This window comes from Antedon bifida, chromosome 5 (genome assembly GCF_963402885.1).
Source record: "Antedon bifida chromosome 5, ecAntBifi1.1, whole genome shotgun sequence".
Taxonomy (NCBI): domain Eukaryota; kingdom Metazoa; phylum Echinodermata; class Crinoidea; order Comatulida; family Antedonidae; genus Antedon; species Antedon bifida.
The window spans coordinates 6120276-6135353 of NC_136230.1; the positions used below are offsets into that span (position 1 = coordinate 6120276).

At 31.7% G+C, this 15078-nt stretch overlaps 2 protein-coding genes across 10 annotated transcripts in view; one reads left to right on the forward strand and one right to left on the reverse strand.

Moving 5' to 3' along the window:
- Positions 1–15078, forward strand: part of LOC144843094 (uncharacterized) — an 89219-nt gene that overhangs the window by 40488 nt on the left and 33653 nt on the right. The window contains exon 14 of one of the 2 annotated variants that reach the window (XR_013612224.1): positions 12960–12977. The exons of the other annotated variant lie outside the window; for it this stretch is intronic. The gene's annotated coding sequence lies outside the window, so the exon portion shown is untranslated. Of the gene's footprint in view, positions 1–12959; positions 12978–15078 lie in introns of those variants that run through there. 2 annotated transcript variants of the gene reach the window in all.
- The window catches only part of LOC144843097 (uncharacterized), a 62776-nt gene that overhangs the window by 22134 nt on the left and 25564 nt on the right, over positions 1–15078 (reverse strand). For 6 of the 8 annotated variants that reach the window (XM_078699793.1, XM_078699795.1, XM_078699794.1 and 3 more), the window contains exon 2: positions 380–3344. In XM_078699793.1, the coding sequence (XP_078555919.1) occupies positions 380–3344 (2965 nt within the window). Of the gene's footprint in view, positions 1–379; positions 3345–6741; positions 6949–15078 lie in introns of those variants that run through there. The other 2 variants (XM_078699802.1, XM_078699798.1) reach the window with 2 other exon arrangements.

The following is a 15078-nucleotide window of genomic DNA, read 5'->3' on the forward strand; positions in this document are numbered from 1 at the left end:
GATACTTGCGGATAAAAAAGAACGTCAACAATTTTACTGCACATCTAAATCATGCAAAATATAGAAAAAACAAAGATGGTGAAATCATGCAATTATTGCATAAGAAGAAACAGTAAACAAAAATGGATTTTTTTACAACCACAAAAAAACAAACAATTTTCTGGTAGAATTCAAATAATTTTCAATATTTTTGAAAAGATAGTTATAAAACATAATTGGTAAAAAAAGAATTAGATGAACAGAAAAATATTTTTATCTAACTGTCAAATTGTTCACAAATTTAAGATAGCAAATCATAATATAAAAGCTCAACAAGGAAAAGAAAGTTTACAGAATTTTGGGTGCAAATAGCAAAGTTTCATTATTTTTTGGTGTTTACCTGTTGAGCTGGCCCGACTGCTTGGACGTTGGGTTGATCCACTTGTATCGGATTTCAAACTCCTAGTTGAGGAGGAAAGACTACCTCTTGTCTCAAGGTCACGAAGGACTGACTCTACTAATGTCTGGGGGCGCTTACCTGCAACGCCAGCCTTTGCCGCCGCTGCGTTTTGTGCTTTCCATGTTGCATCAATTCTGCTTTTAACTTTCTCGTATGTTCCAGGTTGTTTGGTGGTAGACTCGAGTGGTTTCTTTCGAGGAGGAATCAAACTTTTCCTTTCAGTGAATTTCTTATTTTCTTTCCAGGAAGTTGGTGAGTAAGTTTTCCTATTCAGGTTATCGCCGCTTCCTTGTGATCCCGAACCATCTGTGTCAGCTTTTTCTGTGAATGTTTCGTTATGAGGTTTTTTATCAGGTTTATCATGTTTGGTATTGACTGACGGCCTAAGTAATCTACTTGTCTTGGACAGTTTATTGACCGCATCAGATGTAGAATCACCAATATGTTTCTTAATTGTAGTCTTAGGTTGTTGTAAAGTCCTTTTTCTAGGTAGCTTTGAGTGTTCTACTCCAACTTTATCCTTACACACTGGAAGATCATTGTTATTCTCTTCTTCATGGGCTTTCTCCTTGGAAGATAATTTTCTCTGACTACTTAACTTTGGATCAGCAACCATTGTCATTTCAACTTCTAAAACAGTTGACAATTCGGATCTGGAGTTTTTCTTGCTGCTACTTTGGGAATTACTGCCAGAATCCATTTTTACCTCCTTGCTTCCTGAGGGACAATCAGTAACCATTGCCAAATCAGAAGATTTTGCAGATTGTGTTTCCATCGACACTTCACTGTGGACTTCTTCAAGGCTCATTCGTTTTACGTCTTCCTCCAAACTCATTGGCACTTGTTCCACAACGTCACATGTCTCCATCTGAATTTCTGTTTCTACAATAGTGTTCCCTTTGGCAGGTGTTTTAAAGTATGATGGCATAGTTTCATTATATTGGAAATGTTCTTCTTTGATAGGAGTTGAAGAATGCAAGAAATTGCCCTTAGAAAGTTCTTGACTTAATTTATGCGCTTCCTTGAAAAATTCTTCAGCGAAGTCTTCAGGTATATCCTCTATTGCTTGCTTTGCATTCTCACATTTGTCATTTTCATCTAACTCATATGTTTGGTTCATTGATTGCTTGACATCTTTTATGATGTCCATGGTTTTATTCATTTCGAGCGTTTTTTCAACAACAAATGTCGTTTCTTCAACATCATTATTTCCAGCAGCAGCAAACTCAGCAGCATCCAATGTTACATCTAGTGAGTTGGCATTGTTATTGTTCCTTGCTGGCAGTGTATAGCTGTCATTGGACGCCTCTTTACCTATTGCTCTACTAGCTTCTTCCATTTTACTATTCTCTTGTTTGTCATCAAATGAGTCGGATAAAAACTCTTCTTCAACAATTGTTATTGGCTCCCAAATATTATGTTTTTCCCACTCGCGATTTGTTTCTGGGTTTTCATATAAATCAGTCTCATACGGTTCTTCTGGAGGATCTAACTCCCACAAATTTAACGTATCACTTTCATTAAGTGCTTTTGCAAACTCAACTGGCGTTAAAAGATCAAATTTCCAACGACCGCTTGGGGAGTCAAGAAATGAAGGAATTGCAAGAAACTCGCTGAACTCACCATCCTCGTTTACATCAAAAGCGAAAGAGTCTATATCCAACGTCCTTGGCTGAATATCCGCCAGTGGTACAGTTGGTGATTCACCTAAAAGAGGACCCTGATACTGATTGGAATTTTCTTCCGATGTCTTACGAGCGTCGTCACAAACTTTCGGTTGCAGACTAAGATCCTCCAGCTCAATTAATTCAGAAGAAACATTAGGTTGAACATCTTCAAATGTGTTATTATTAACATGACAAGCAAACTCGTTTCCTTGTGAATTTGATGGCTGAGTCTTTGAAAACACTAAATCAATATTTGCGAAACTACTTACAACCTCCTTATCATCCTTTCTTGAACGTTCAAATTTATGTGAAGAAGCGAAAGTATTTTTCTTTGGTGAACTAGAATCGAGTGGTTTTAAGCGAGTTTTGAATTCACTAATTTCATCTGAAGATTGTTCAGTTAAATCGGTAAAACTTGGTATAGATTTGAGTCCTTGAGATGTAGAACTTAGATATGGTTTGCATAAATCGTCTTGTAATTTATCAAAATATACTTGCTTTGCTGTACAAGACTCGCTATTTGTCGAATTTAACGTCCTTTTTTTGTTACTATCTTTTAGAAATTCATTCACTGTGATTTTCTTTTCCACAGGTGCTATGCTACTGACGTGAAAACTAATCTTGCTGTTTGCAATTTTCTCGACCGGTGATATTTCCACTCTGTAAACGTCCTCAGTTTTTTCGGGATTTGATTTCCTATGAAAGACTGGCAAAGTTTTTGGTCGAGGGACCTTTGAATTGAATAATGAATGCGATAGTTTTCCAGCAAATTTTGAAGAATTGTTTTCCTTTGAAAAAGTTTTTAATTTACTTGAGGGATAATCAAAAGTTTTATTTTCTTCCGTGATTGTTGGTGGGCAATCCGGTAACCCAACGTCTTTTTTATTAACAAAGTAAACTTTACTAGCGAGAATAAATACTCCGTGATTCTCTTCGCATTCAAAATATTGCACACCGTCAACGTTTCCGTCGTGTTTTCCAATTGGTTCCTGCAGATGAATACCAACCCACGTGCCTGCTGCAAAATGCGTAGTTCCTTTATACTTTAACGTGCCGATACGATGATCCTCTGTACACACTGTGTCTCCAATTTGAAGGCCACGATGGATGGTTGGGGAAGTCGGGGACAGATGAGGTAGTTTCTTCTTTTCCGGGGACTTCAACAGGGCTGTGTTGATCTTCGGAGGAGGCAGATGGGATTTCCGATTCACAGGAAGCCGCGTCTCTAACTGGGCAGACTGTAAAGATAAAAACAAAAGAATGGTAAATAACAAAAAAAATGTTTAATTTTGAAAATGTTGATGATAAAAGCAGAAAAAATCGTACAAAAACTTACACAATACAAAGTATCAACACCCATTCTATAAGAATTCTACAGGGTATTGATCAAATAAATTATATGTATCCAAATCGAACAATGTAGAAATCCATTGGCTTGTTCAATAATATGTTAATGCATTCAAGTACAGTAGCAAGTAGCAAATGAGAGTCAATATTTGAAAAATTATTGTAGGCTGCTTTACTTGGTACTGCCTTTTCTGACCTTCCCTACCCAGCAGACAGAAACCTTATCAGGAGCTACAGAAATAAGTCTAAAAAGCCTTAATGAACTACGGCTGGAGATAAGCATTTGAATTCGTGCAGAAGGGACATTTCTATTTCCGATCTCATCTGAAGTTAGAATAGAAAACTTTTGATATTGCTACAATTATCACAATTCAAGAAATATGCATTTTGTTTTAATATATTTGGCATATAATACATTACTGTAACACTAACAAAATGTCTACAGTAAGTCTCTATAAGTCTCTTTAAAGATATAAATAAATTATTTGCCAAAAAAGAATGACAATAAATTAAATTAAATTTTCTTTTTATTCAATGTTTTTTTTTCTGAAAAACAAAAAATAAATGTATGTACTGTATGCTTGCTACTTTCAAGAATATACTGTATTTTTGCTATGAGCATTATATTCTAATCAAATATATTAAGATCCAACATTACATTTATAGCATTTGAATCACACTTTTTCTCTAGGGCAAGAAAAAGAAATTTATTCATCATAAAAGCAATTTATAATATAGCACATCAATATTATGACTGACAATACTGTGACGCACTCATTATTACTTATGTCACCATGGCAACTGCTTTGCCCAAGCCTTAAGGCTGGATGGGATGCAAGATAAATTGAAGATTATTTAGAAAAATTACCTGCATGGATAATCGGATATAATTTAAAAATAATTAGATTATGAAATAATATTTAAATAAAATTCTAATTATAAAAGAAAATGATTCATAAAATATGGAACTTATATACAGTAGTAGAACAACTATAAAGGAAATCTGGTAAGTAAATAATGGTGTCCTCCATATATACATTATTATTTCCTCTTCTTCCATTCACAGGAAAAAAAGTGTCCCATTGTAGGGTGGTAGGAAAATGCTATTAAAAAACATTATTTTCATTTATAGGCTCATGGGATACAACAAGGGGAAATATTACAAAATATGACAACATTTCTATTTGCAGTTCTGCAAGAAAAAGACTACTACAGTGTACTACAGTACTATTTGCTATTTTTTCACAAGAGGTCATTTGGAGCATAAAGTGCTAAATATAATGTTTGATTGTTCAGAATGAAAAGTTTAGCATACAAAATAACACACAATGAATATTACAACTAAAGGCTGTTGATTGTGTACCATTTTCAAAGGATAAATCCATTGAATATAATATAACAAAAATCATTATTGTATCATAAAAATGCAAATTTGAATTGTACAAGTTCAGGAAGGTCATCAATAATCCTAAAAAAAAAATAACACCTTGCCTTATTTTCCGGAAGATAACTCATTGTAAACTATTTCATTATTTAAATTCAATTGAATAACTTAATTTAATTATTTGTTCACTATCTAGTCATTGTTATAGGATAAAGTAAGATTTTTATTTTAAATCCGGCAATAATAACACCATCCCCTGCCTTATTTTCCAGATGATGGATCATTGAAAAGTATTCAATTGTTTAAATCTGTTGAATTTCATAACTTGTATTTTTATCCTAAATCCTTAGTTATTCACACTATCTATATGATCATTGTTAACGGCTATATTTTGAAATTCAAATAATTTTTATATTTAAAAAAAGACTTAAAATGGTTACAGAAAGATACTGTTTTTTAATTTGCTTCATATGTTGCAATAAATACATACAAATGTTTTCTATGTATAATTTGTGATAATAATCATAATATCATAATATTGTAATACATATGTGATATTTCTTGGTGGACACAGCTATATTATCAATCCTTTAAATTATGCATTTTATGGAATAGTATTAGATTTGAACCATTTACCTCCATATTCCTTCATGGTATCAGAGACAATTTATTTATTTTATAAATATTAAAATGGGTAAAAACCTTGAATATTCTGTAGACAGTAATAGGAGGTGCTATTGGGAATATCCTACAATTTCCAGCTATCTGGCGCTCAGTAAAACTCAGCTTGACTTTGCCCTTAACACGAGTTTCAATTTCTGATTTATAACAAGTTCTAATATTTAATTTCTATTTTTAGGAATTTGTGACAAAAGCACTTACAGGGAATGAATCTTTCGTATTGATGATTTACTGTAAAACTCAGTGTATGAATAAGTCTACCGTTTTTCTCTCAAATTTGTATTAATCTAGTTTATAATCATAACGAAAAACATTATTGTGATCAAATATAATTGTAATTACTAATAGTAAGTATAAATTTAACATTATATAGTCAGATTACTATAATATAATATGTATTTGTTTTTAAACTAAAGTTCTGTCAACACTATCAACGTTTGTGTGACAAAAACATGTGATGTGTCCATATATGGTATGGACATAATGTCATATCACTAATCATATTTGCCAATATCACTACCATATTTGGGTACACACTTTTGTTGTCAAACTAGTTTGCATGAAAGATATACTTCTTCACACAAAACGACATACAGTACACGATAGCACTGGAAAATCTAGGTCTCGTTGAGTGAATGATGTATGACATTAATGTATTAGTATACATTAAGATTAATGGGTGTATACATTATTAATAAGATGATTAAGTATAGGTTCTTGGTTTGACTCGTTTTCAACTGTCACTGAGACTATTGTAACTGATGTACAAAACACCTACTGTACTTATCTTCTAGCTGGACATAAGTATACGGTGACCAAAAATAATTTCATAGTAAAAAAAATAGCAATTTTCTATTATCTCTTCATCTCGGCACTGTTTAACCTTCTTCTCATAGAATTTCTACTATTTACTCGTAGTACAGAGTAATATAAGCAGATTTAATACATAAAACCATTAGTTAATGAGACAAAGTGAGGTTTACTATATCTTTCTATAATAAATTAACACTGCTAAAACATACTGTTATTTAAAATTCTGATTAGCCTCATAAAATGATCTTCATATGATTAGAAGATATTAAAAAAAATTATAAATAAAATTCTATTACATATGGGTATACTATACTACTATACACAATTTTGTTATATTTCATTTCTTTATCAAATATTATAATTATAATATAATATGATTATACAACAATACAAAATAATTAAAAACTCACAATCATTGCTACAGCGGAACAAAAATAACATGCACAATCAACAACATCCTTTGCGTATTAAATGCATTATAATTTTATATCAATATTCCAGGCCTAACTCTTTTATTATCGTGTGTAATCCAAACAGCTGCGTGGCTGGCTGCACTACTACTGGTAGTAGTAATAATAATGGGTGTAGCCTAAAACCACCAGACAGGTCTTTGCTATGATGAGTCACTAATAATACAACCATAGTTATTGTATCCAATGGGATATTAAATAGGATATATAATGTTAAGCTGGTAGACACGTTTCATGAAAAAAATGCAATAACTCTAGGTTTCCATGTTGTATATCATTATAAAGGTTCATTTAAAAAATAATTATACAGTACTGCGGTTACTGCAGTAACTACACCAAAACAAAAAGTTCCATTTCAATCAAACTTTGATATAGAAAGTAATGAATTTAATTCTCATTTCTGTAATTATTAAGATTTGAAGACAGACTTTCTTTAATGCGTTTTTCTTGGAAAATAATCAAGATTATAAATTGGTTTATAACTGGAAACACGCTTTATATATTTATCCAAACAATTATTTATTGTTTAATAAATCAATATAAATCATAAGCAACATCATCATCATCAGTCTGTTGCGGAGCAGGCGACTACAAGCTTTCTCCAGCCACAACGGTCCTTGGCTAACTCTGACAGCTTATCAGATGTAATCATGCCTTCTTCATCCCCCAAAAGCTGTTGGATGTATCTCAGAAAGTTGGTTCTCTGCCTTCCTCGTTTTCTTGTCCCATAAGGAACATACAGAGCGTACTCTTTGAATGGTTCATCATCAGGCATTCGAAGCAACAAGCTATCAATTTTACCTCTTTTAATCTGTCCATCATGATAGTTGTGTTCAGTACTGTATACAACAAATCACTGTTTACATAACAAAATAAACATTTACATCTGATGTGCCATACTTCAAAGGAAGGATGTTTAACAGTCATCAAGTACATGAATACTGATAAGGAAACACAATACAAATATTAGTTTTGGTTGAGAACTTGGAATTCTGTAATCATGATCACAATATTTATTAATAACTAAAGGTAACACAAAAACATGTGTGTACTATTTTCAACAATCAACAATTGTTATAATATTAAAAAGTACAGCAAAACGAAACAAAGCTATATCTCTTTTTCAAAACAGTTGACCTATTTTTGTATTTAAACTGGAGCTGCACTGTGGGATATAATTGTTTAAAAGTGAAGGAATTTTTCATGGGTTTTTGGCACCTAACAATTTTGAATAGATTCACCTTTTTAAAGGAAAAAATTTACTATCATTCATAAAAACAGTGTTACAAAGAGTGTATGGATGGTATGGCAGATTTAACACTAATAAAGTACTTACTATAGTAAGTGATCCAGCCATGGCCAAATCAAAGCGTGTATTAGAGGAAATATGGTTAAATTTCTTTTTGAAACAAGTTCATTCACTGGCGCTAATGCAGTTTCGTACCCACCCCTTAAAATTACTCAAAATCTTCATCCAACCTACTCACGAGTTGTCTACAACATCCTGAAATCATAAAATTGTAAAAATTCGATATTTTTTTAATTTATAACTATTTTTAATCAATTAATACTGAGCACCCTTCAGAAATACATCGCCAGCTTAGCTTCGCGAAAATCGTCGCTAGGCCTGCCGATAAAAGTACGGAGGCCTCACAGGACATTAACTCTTGATAGAGTAAACAGTTGCGTTCTATAGAGGGCGTAATTTACTAATGTTTAAAGCACGCACTAAATAATAATTTGCATTATTTCCGACATGAATTTCGTATTTTTAATAAAGAAATAATATACAATTATTGTATTCATCATTGTGGGTATCATCATATGTTATGTTTTTAATTTGTTTTTCATTTTTAATAGTAGAATTTCACACAGGAAAGAAGATAAATTGTATGGGACTGCTGACTTGAAGATTTAAGTACTACAGACCAATTTTCCTCTGTTTTAGTTTATTTTACATTATGATTTGTAGGTCAAATAAATAAATAAAATGAAATAAAAAGAATTACAGTACTTCGTTCAGTCCTGAGCTACATTGTTATAACACAATAAACAAGGAGCTTATGACAAATTAATTGTTTTAGTAATGTTATCACTATATTAGAAACACTAATGGTTTCCTTGTTTTAAGATTTTATAGAAGTATATAAATTAACATTTGTTATTCACCCATGAAAGACCTCTTCAAATACATGGAAATAAGAAATGCAACAAAAACAGAAAGATATAATTTATTGAAATGTAATGTACAGTAATAAAATGATAATTATAATAAAAATGTTTTCCATCAATTACTAGAATTTATTTTACTTCTGCTGACACTGAAAACATCATTTCATGTCTTTCATTTCTTCCTTTTTATCTTCTTTCCTGTTGTGTTTATTAAAATAAAATAAAAATATAACATTTAATAATGAAGCAACTGTTCCTTTATTTATTTCAACAATATTTTACGAGGGTGGTCCATCCAGCCGAAGCTGATCACTAAAGACCCTCACAAAAATATAATTTGACAAGACAATAACACTCAAATTAAAAAGAATTTCTAAAAATTAACAACATAATTAAACACAAAATATTTCTTTATGAAAAAATTTAAAAGTTCGTTTCACGAGGAATATTTTTAAAGACATTATAATATGACCATAACAGCGTCCTCTATTGATCGATGCCCTATGAGGCCTCCGTACTTTTATCGGCAGGCCTAGCGATGATTTTCGCGAAGCTAAGCTTGCGATGGATTTCTGAAGGGTGCTCAATTATCAATTGATTAAAAATATTTATAAATAAAAAGTTATCGATATTTTACAATTTTATGCTTGCAGAATGCTGTAGACAACTCGTGAGTAGGTTAGATGAAGTATTGAAACAATTTTGAGTAATTTTAAGGGGTGGGTACGAAACTGCATTAGCGCCCATTCACTTATACTTGAATATCGATTAAATCTATCAAGTTGACCATGACTGTATCACAGAACAACTATTGTTATATTTTTATATGAATCTACTACTTGACATAAATGTATTGTTAACAAATAACATTTGAGATAGATGGTATTATCTGATACCACCACTCATATCATTGTTCAATTTTGAGTGTAAAATAAACTGACCAGATTTCATAAATATATGAATCTCTGGGGTGGATCACTAGGAAGGAGCATGCTCACCTCTTTTGACAGAAAAAGATGAAATTATAAACAACTTTGTGATATGTGTTTATGACAGACTATTAATATTAATATTTAGCGCTACCTCATTTAAAAATCCTGGATCCCAGGAATCCATTAAATACTGATTGTATACGTTAAATGCAACAGTACATTGGCATTAAATTCATTTTCAACAGCCGATAATAATTATTTTAAGAAATTTTAATATTTATTTATTCATTTATTTTAATTTGTGATCTACCCACTATGAGCATTTACTGTAGAATTTCCTGTTTATCAAAGAAAAAAAGTATAAATTAAAATTAATTTTGTATACCACTTTTATATACTGCAGTGCAGTTAAAATAAATGGCTGCCATATCCTTTGTACATAAAGGTTAATCATTGGTTAATAATCGTTGACCTTTTTGAATCAATATACTTTACTGTTATTTATATAGGGGTACTTAGAATATTGAATAGAAATGATCAACATGAGGTTTAATCTTTAAAATACAGATTTACAGAGGATTTGGAAGAATAATATTTATTTTGTCTAAAATACTGTAACTGTGATCCACAAGATTCTGCACTCACTCCATAATACCATGGAGAAATAATTTCTCCATGATAATAATTATATAAAATAAACAGTAAAACATTAGATACAACAAAATAAAACGGAGTATCATAGGAAAATTCTGTATTACAGAATCACATGTGTTGCCTGTATCATGTTAATGTTGTTTAGTTTATTGTCTATAATAAGCGATACATGTGATACACATGTGATGCTGTATTACAGAATTTGCCTTTTGACACACGAGAAATCTAGATACAGTGCAGAGAATACATTGAAATTATGTATTTTTATAGTTTTATAAAGACAATTATTCTTGTCTGTTTTACGACAATTTGTAAATGTCAATATACGTCAGTTAGTTTGCTCTTTATATTATGATTTTTAAAATATGACCTTTAATTGATGATAGCTAATTTAAGCTATGAAGGAAAATTTATGATTATGATATGAAATTATCAGCCCACACAATCTAAATTTGTCTGTTATAAAGTTTATGTATGAATGCGTTGATTGTATTTTGCTTTGCATAGCAAAATTTAATACATCAAGTCTGCTGAGGATTAAAGTTATTACAATTATTACATTCTGTATGGTGTACATGATCTGTAGCTATGCTACACTATGGTCGTGTAAATAGACTAAATGAGGTGAATTTGCCCAACTATGTTTATGGATATGTTCACATGTACTGTGTAAGGCCAATTTACACAGAAGAACGGTAACGGTAATAAAAATATAAAATCTATATTATTTCTTACGACTATTTACACACAACACGGAGCGGACGGGAGGTTTCCGCTCAGGATAGATACAGATTCTACGTTGGACAAGCGGTTTTCCGCTTGCTTTGTCTTTAGTTGCCTACAAACCAAAATGTAGTTGTTTTTTCCCTCTAAATCTTAGTGGTGTAGCTTATACTACATGGATCACTTTGAATAAAGAAACAACTCTAGGCTAAGTAACCCCCAACCTTCCTATAAAATGATCATATTAACTATATCTCCAAATACAATTACTGATAAATGCAGACGAAGGTATAACAGAATAATGTAGACAGACGTCATCTTATCCTGGATGTTAATAATGTGATATTAATGATGACTCATTTACATTTAATGATGAATAGTGAATGTAAAGAAGAGGACAGCGAACATAACGACAACATGTTATCTTGTAGTAGATATTTGATTAATCTGCATGTTTTTTTTATAAGTGTACTAATGTAGCTGTAGCTGTTTTATAAATTTAAATTCCCCATTAAGCTCTGTCTACACTATCAAACTTTATGTGACAAAAAATGTGCTGTGCCCATATATGGACATGATGACATCACATCACTACAGTAATTGGGCATAGCATATCACTACTGTATTTGGGCATATCACTACCATATTTGTCAAACTAGTTTGATAGTGCAGAAAGAGCTTTACAAACAAAGGTTAGGAGAAATATCAAGCAAATATGTCATTGGCAGTGGGTGGGTAGCTGGCAAATAAAGCACAGGACAGTAATTTTTTTCTTTTATTTAAATTATCACTAAATAAAAAGAGTATCATTTGTTTTTATTGTTTGTTTTCTTATTGAAATATTCAGATAGCTCAAAACAAAATTATATAAAAACTGTTGATGTACTGTACAGTGACTATAGTATGCCGGGTTTTGAAAATTAATATATCGATATAAAATAAATTATAATACAAATCAATAAATAGAGTACAATATATTTCTAGTAATGTTCACTTTGATCAACGTAGGAATGAAGGGATTATAACATTAATGTCTTGAATACATATTTGGAATTTTCTTGTATAAGTTCTCTATAAATAATTAAATACAGGAATTGCTTGCAGTTACCAAAACATGATGTTAATGTTATGCGCATTTTTCCTTCGCCTATTCTGAATGTTCTCATGATTCTTCTTTTTTTCCTGTCTAGTATTTATTGATACTACTCAAGCTATGCCACTGATCTGATTTACAGTTGTTTTTGTACTGTAAATGATAACTTGTGTAATAGTATAAATAGTTTTGTAGTAAGTAACGGCCTTGTGAAAAACACCAATATGGTGATTCAAGTGTTGCATCCGTTTTTAAATAAAGTTGTTATTATTATTATTATTATTATTATACATGATTCATAATGATTGATTTAAACAATAACATTGATGTTTGGAAAATTGTCATAGCAATAATTGTATGTATGAACACAATTTGTGTTAACATGTACTAGTGTTACATAGTGTGCATAGAACAGAGTTAAGCCGATCTGAGTTACAATCATGCTCCCTTTAAACTCTATTACTTTGTGTTGTTATTAAAGTCTGATATCGTTTCTGATAGGTTTCAGCATTATATCCGATGCAGTGTTAGTCAACAAGTTCAAATGTAGAACAAGTTAAACCGCTATTAAGTTCTGTATACAGTACACTATCAAACTAGTTTAACAAAAAAGTGTGATATGCCCAAATATGGTAGTGATGTGACATCATGTCTATATATGGGCACATCATTATTTTGTCACAAAAAGTTTGATAGTGCAGACAGAGCTTAAGATTGGCTGTATTTAACTCCGATAGAGAAACAAGCGTGTAAACATAGCTAATGATAAAATAAAGCACCTTGTATCAAAAACAGAGGAAGGAAACAATTGGTGTAGCTAGCAGTATCAGTATTTCTTGTTAAACAATTCAACTTGGTTCAGGAAGTTCACCAGGAAAAGAATGACCGAAGAATGACAGTAGAGTCTTTCAAAGTACAAGAAGAATGACACTACAGAATGTGATGCGAGTGGGAGAAAGGTTAATGATGTTTGAGGCCAAACTACATGGAGAATTTGTATCCAGTTCTGTAGCCAGCATGAGGCAGACGAGGAGCTTGTCTCATATGAAATTTTCAATTTTCACCACCCACCCAAATTCCCCAGCACAGATCGTCGTATTAATTATATTAAATTAATTAATTAAATATTATATTATATTTAAACCATCTTTGCCTCATCTGTTTTTAACCTCTCGCTATGGCCTTGATGTCAGCCAAATCTCTCTTTCCAAGACCACTCTTGATGTAATCAACCACCCCTTTACTACAGTACAACTCCTCATTTGGTAAACACCTATTAATGGGACACCTCTATTAAGGGATACCTTCCCATGAACCAATAGGCGATAGGTGTTTTAACACTAAGTCCAACTCCTATTCAGAGGACTTAATATCAAGTGGACACATTGTTGGATCTCAAAGCTTAATAGGGGTCCTTATGTATACTCGTGCGACCACCCATTTGTTTATTGCATTGTCTGTTCCAGAGTTAGACCCTTTATATTCACATCTCTGTTCTTATCCATCCAGGTATACAGTAGTTCAATGCCATTTTCTTCTTGAGCATATTAAAATATAAGTTTCATATCAATAATCAAGTTTCTATACTAGTGTCCCATACAAAAAGCCTGTCCCTGAAAGCTAATGTTTGTATTTATAGTATTGTTTACATTATATTTCTGCATGTTTTTGCCATACCCTCTACTTTCTGATCACTTAAATAAAACACAAAATACCTGCTTAATTAATTGTAAATATTTATGTTACAAAAAAGAAAAGAAACCTGAACACTAGTGATTACCATACTCTATCCATTAGCCATCATTCTATATGGTTATTAATAGAACCGAATTACATTAATATACCTGTAAATACATTATGTTAATTTCATAATAACATTACATTAATGTATACAAACTCGAGGAATGCATACAACATACACATCATTATTATTATTCATCGAATCAACACACGTTAATAAATTCAAGCATCATGAGATGATGCGCGATTTATCATAATTACTGCGTTATTCTAAAAATAACTTGTAGAATCATAAGCAAAATGCTATGCTAAGTATTTAAACAACTTGAAGTAGATAAACTGTAACCTTCTCCAGAGAATCAATGTTATGGTTAGTCTTACCACAGCTGTGGATAACTATCTCTACCATAGCAATGCACTAGACCGGGCAATGATATACCGTATACTAGGCCTATTATATTACGCATTATGCAATAGAGACTTTGCCAGTGAAGGGGGCTGATAGTTAGTAATGCAATAAATATTAAAATTGAAGGTATATATCCACAGCTGTGGAAAACTATCTCTACTACAGTATAGCATTCCACTGGGAATGATATTATTATTGGATATATTAATTATTAATATTATACAATGAATGTTTATGATGGTACAAATAATTTCATGAGGTGAAAGATTTAATTATATTTTCACAAGGCGATCGTTAAATAGTACATACTATTGCACGTCATGTGACCCACAATCATCCTATCAAATGACGGGAATTTATTTAGGTGTGTATTATGCAATTAGGGATTTGGTAATGCAACAAATGAAGGAACAGTATTTGTACTGAAGAGCTTATGGTATGAATGATTAAATTAAATATGAACTAGATGATACCCGTACAATGGACGGGCCTCATCTAGCAATTGCCAACGTCTGTGAGCCGATTGTGAGTTAGGGAAAATGTAAGAGAATTTA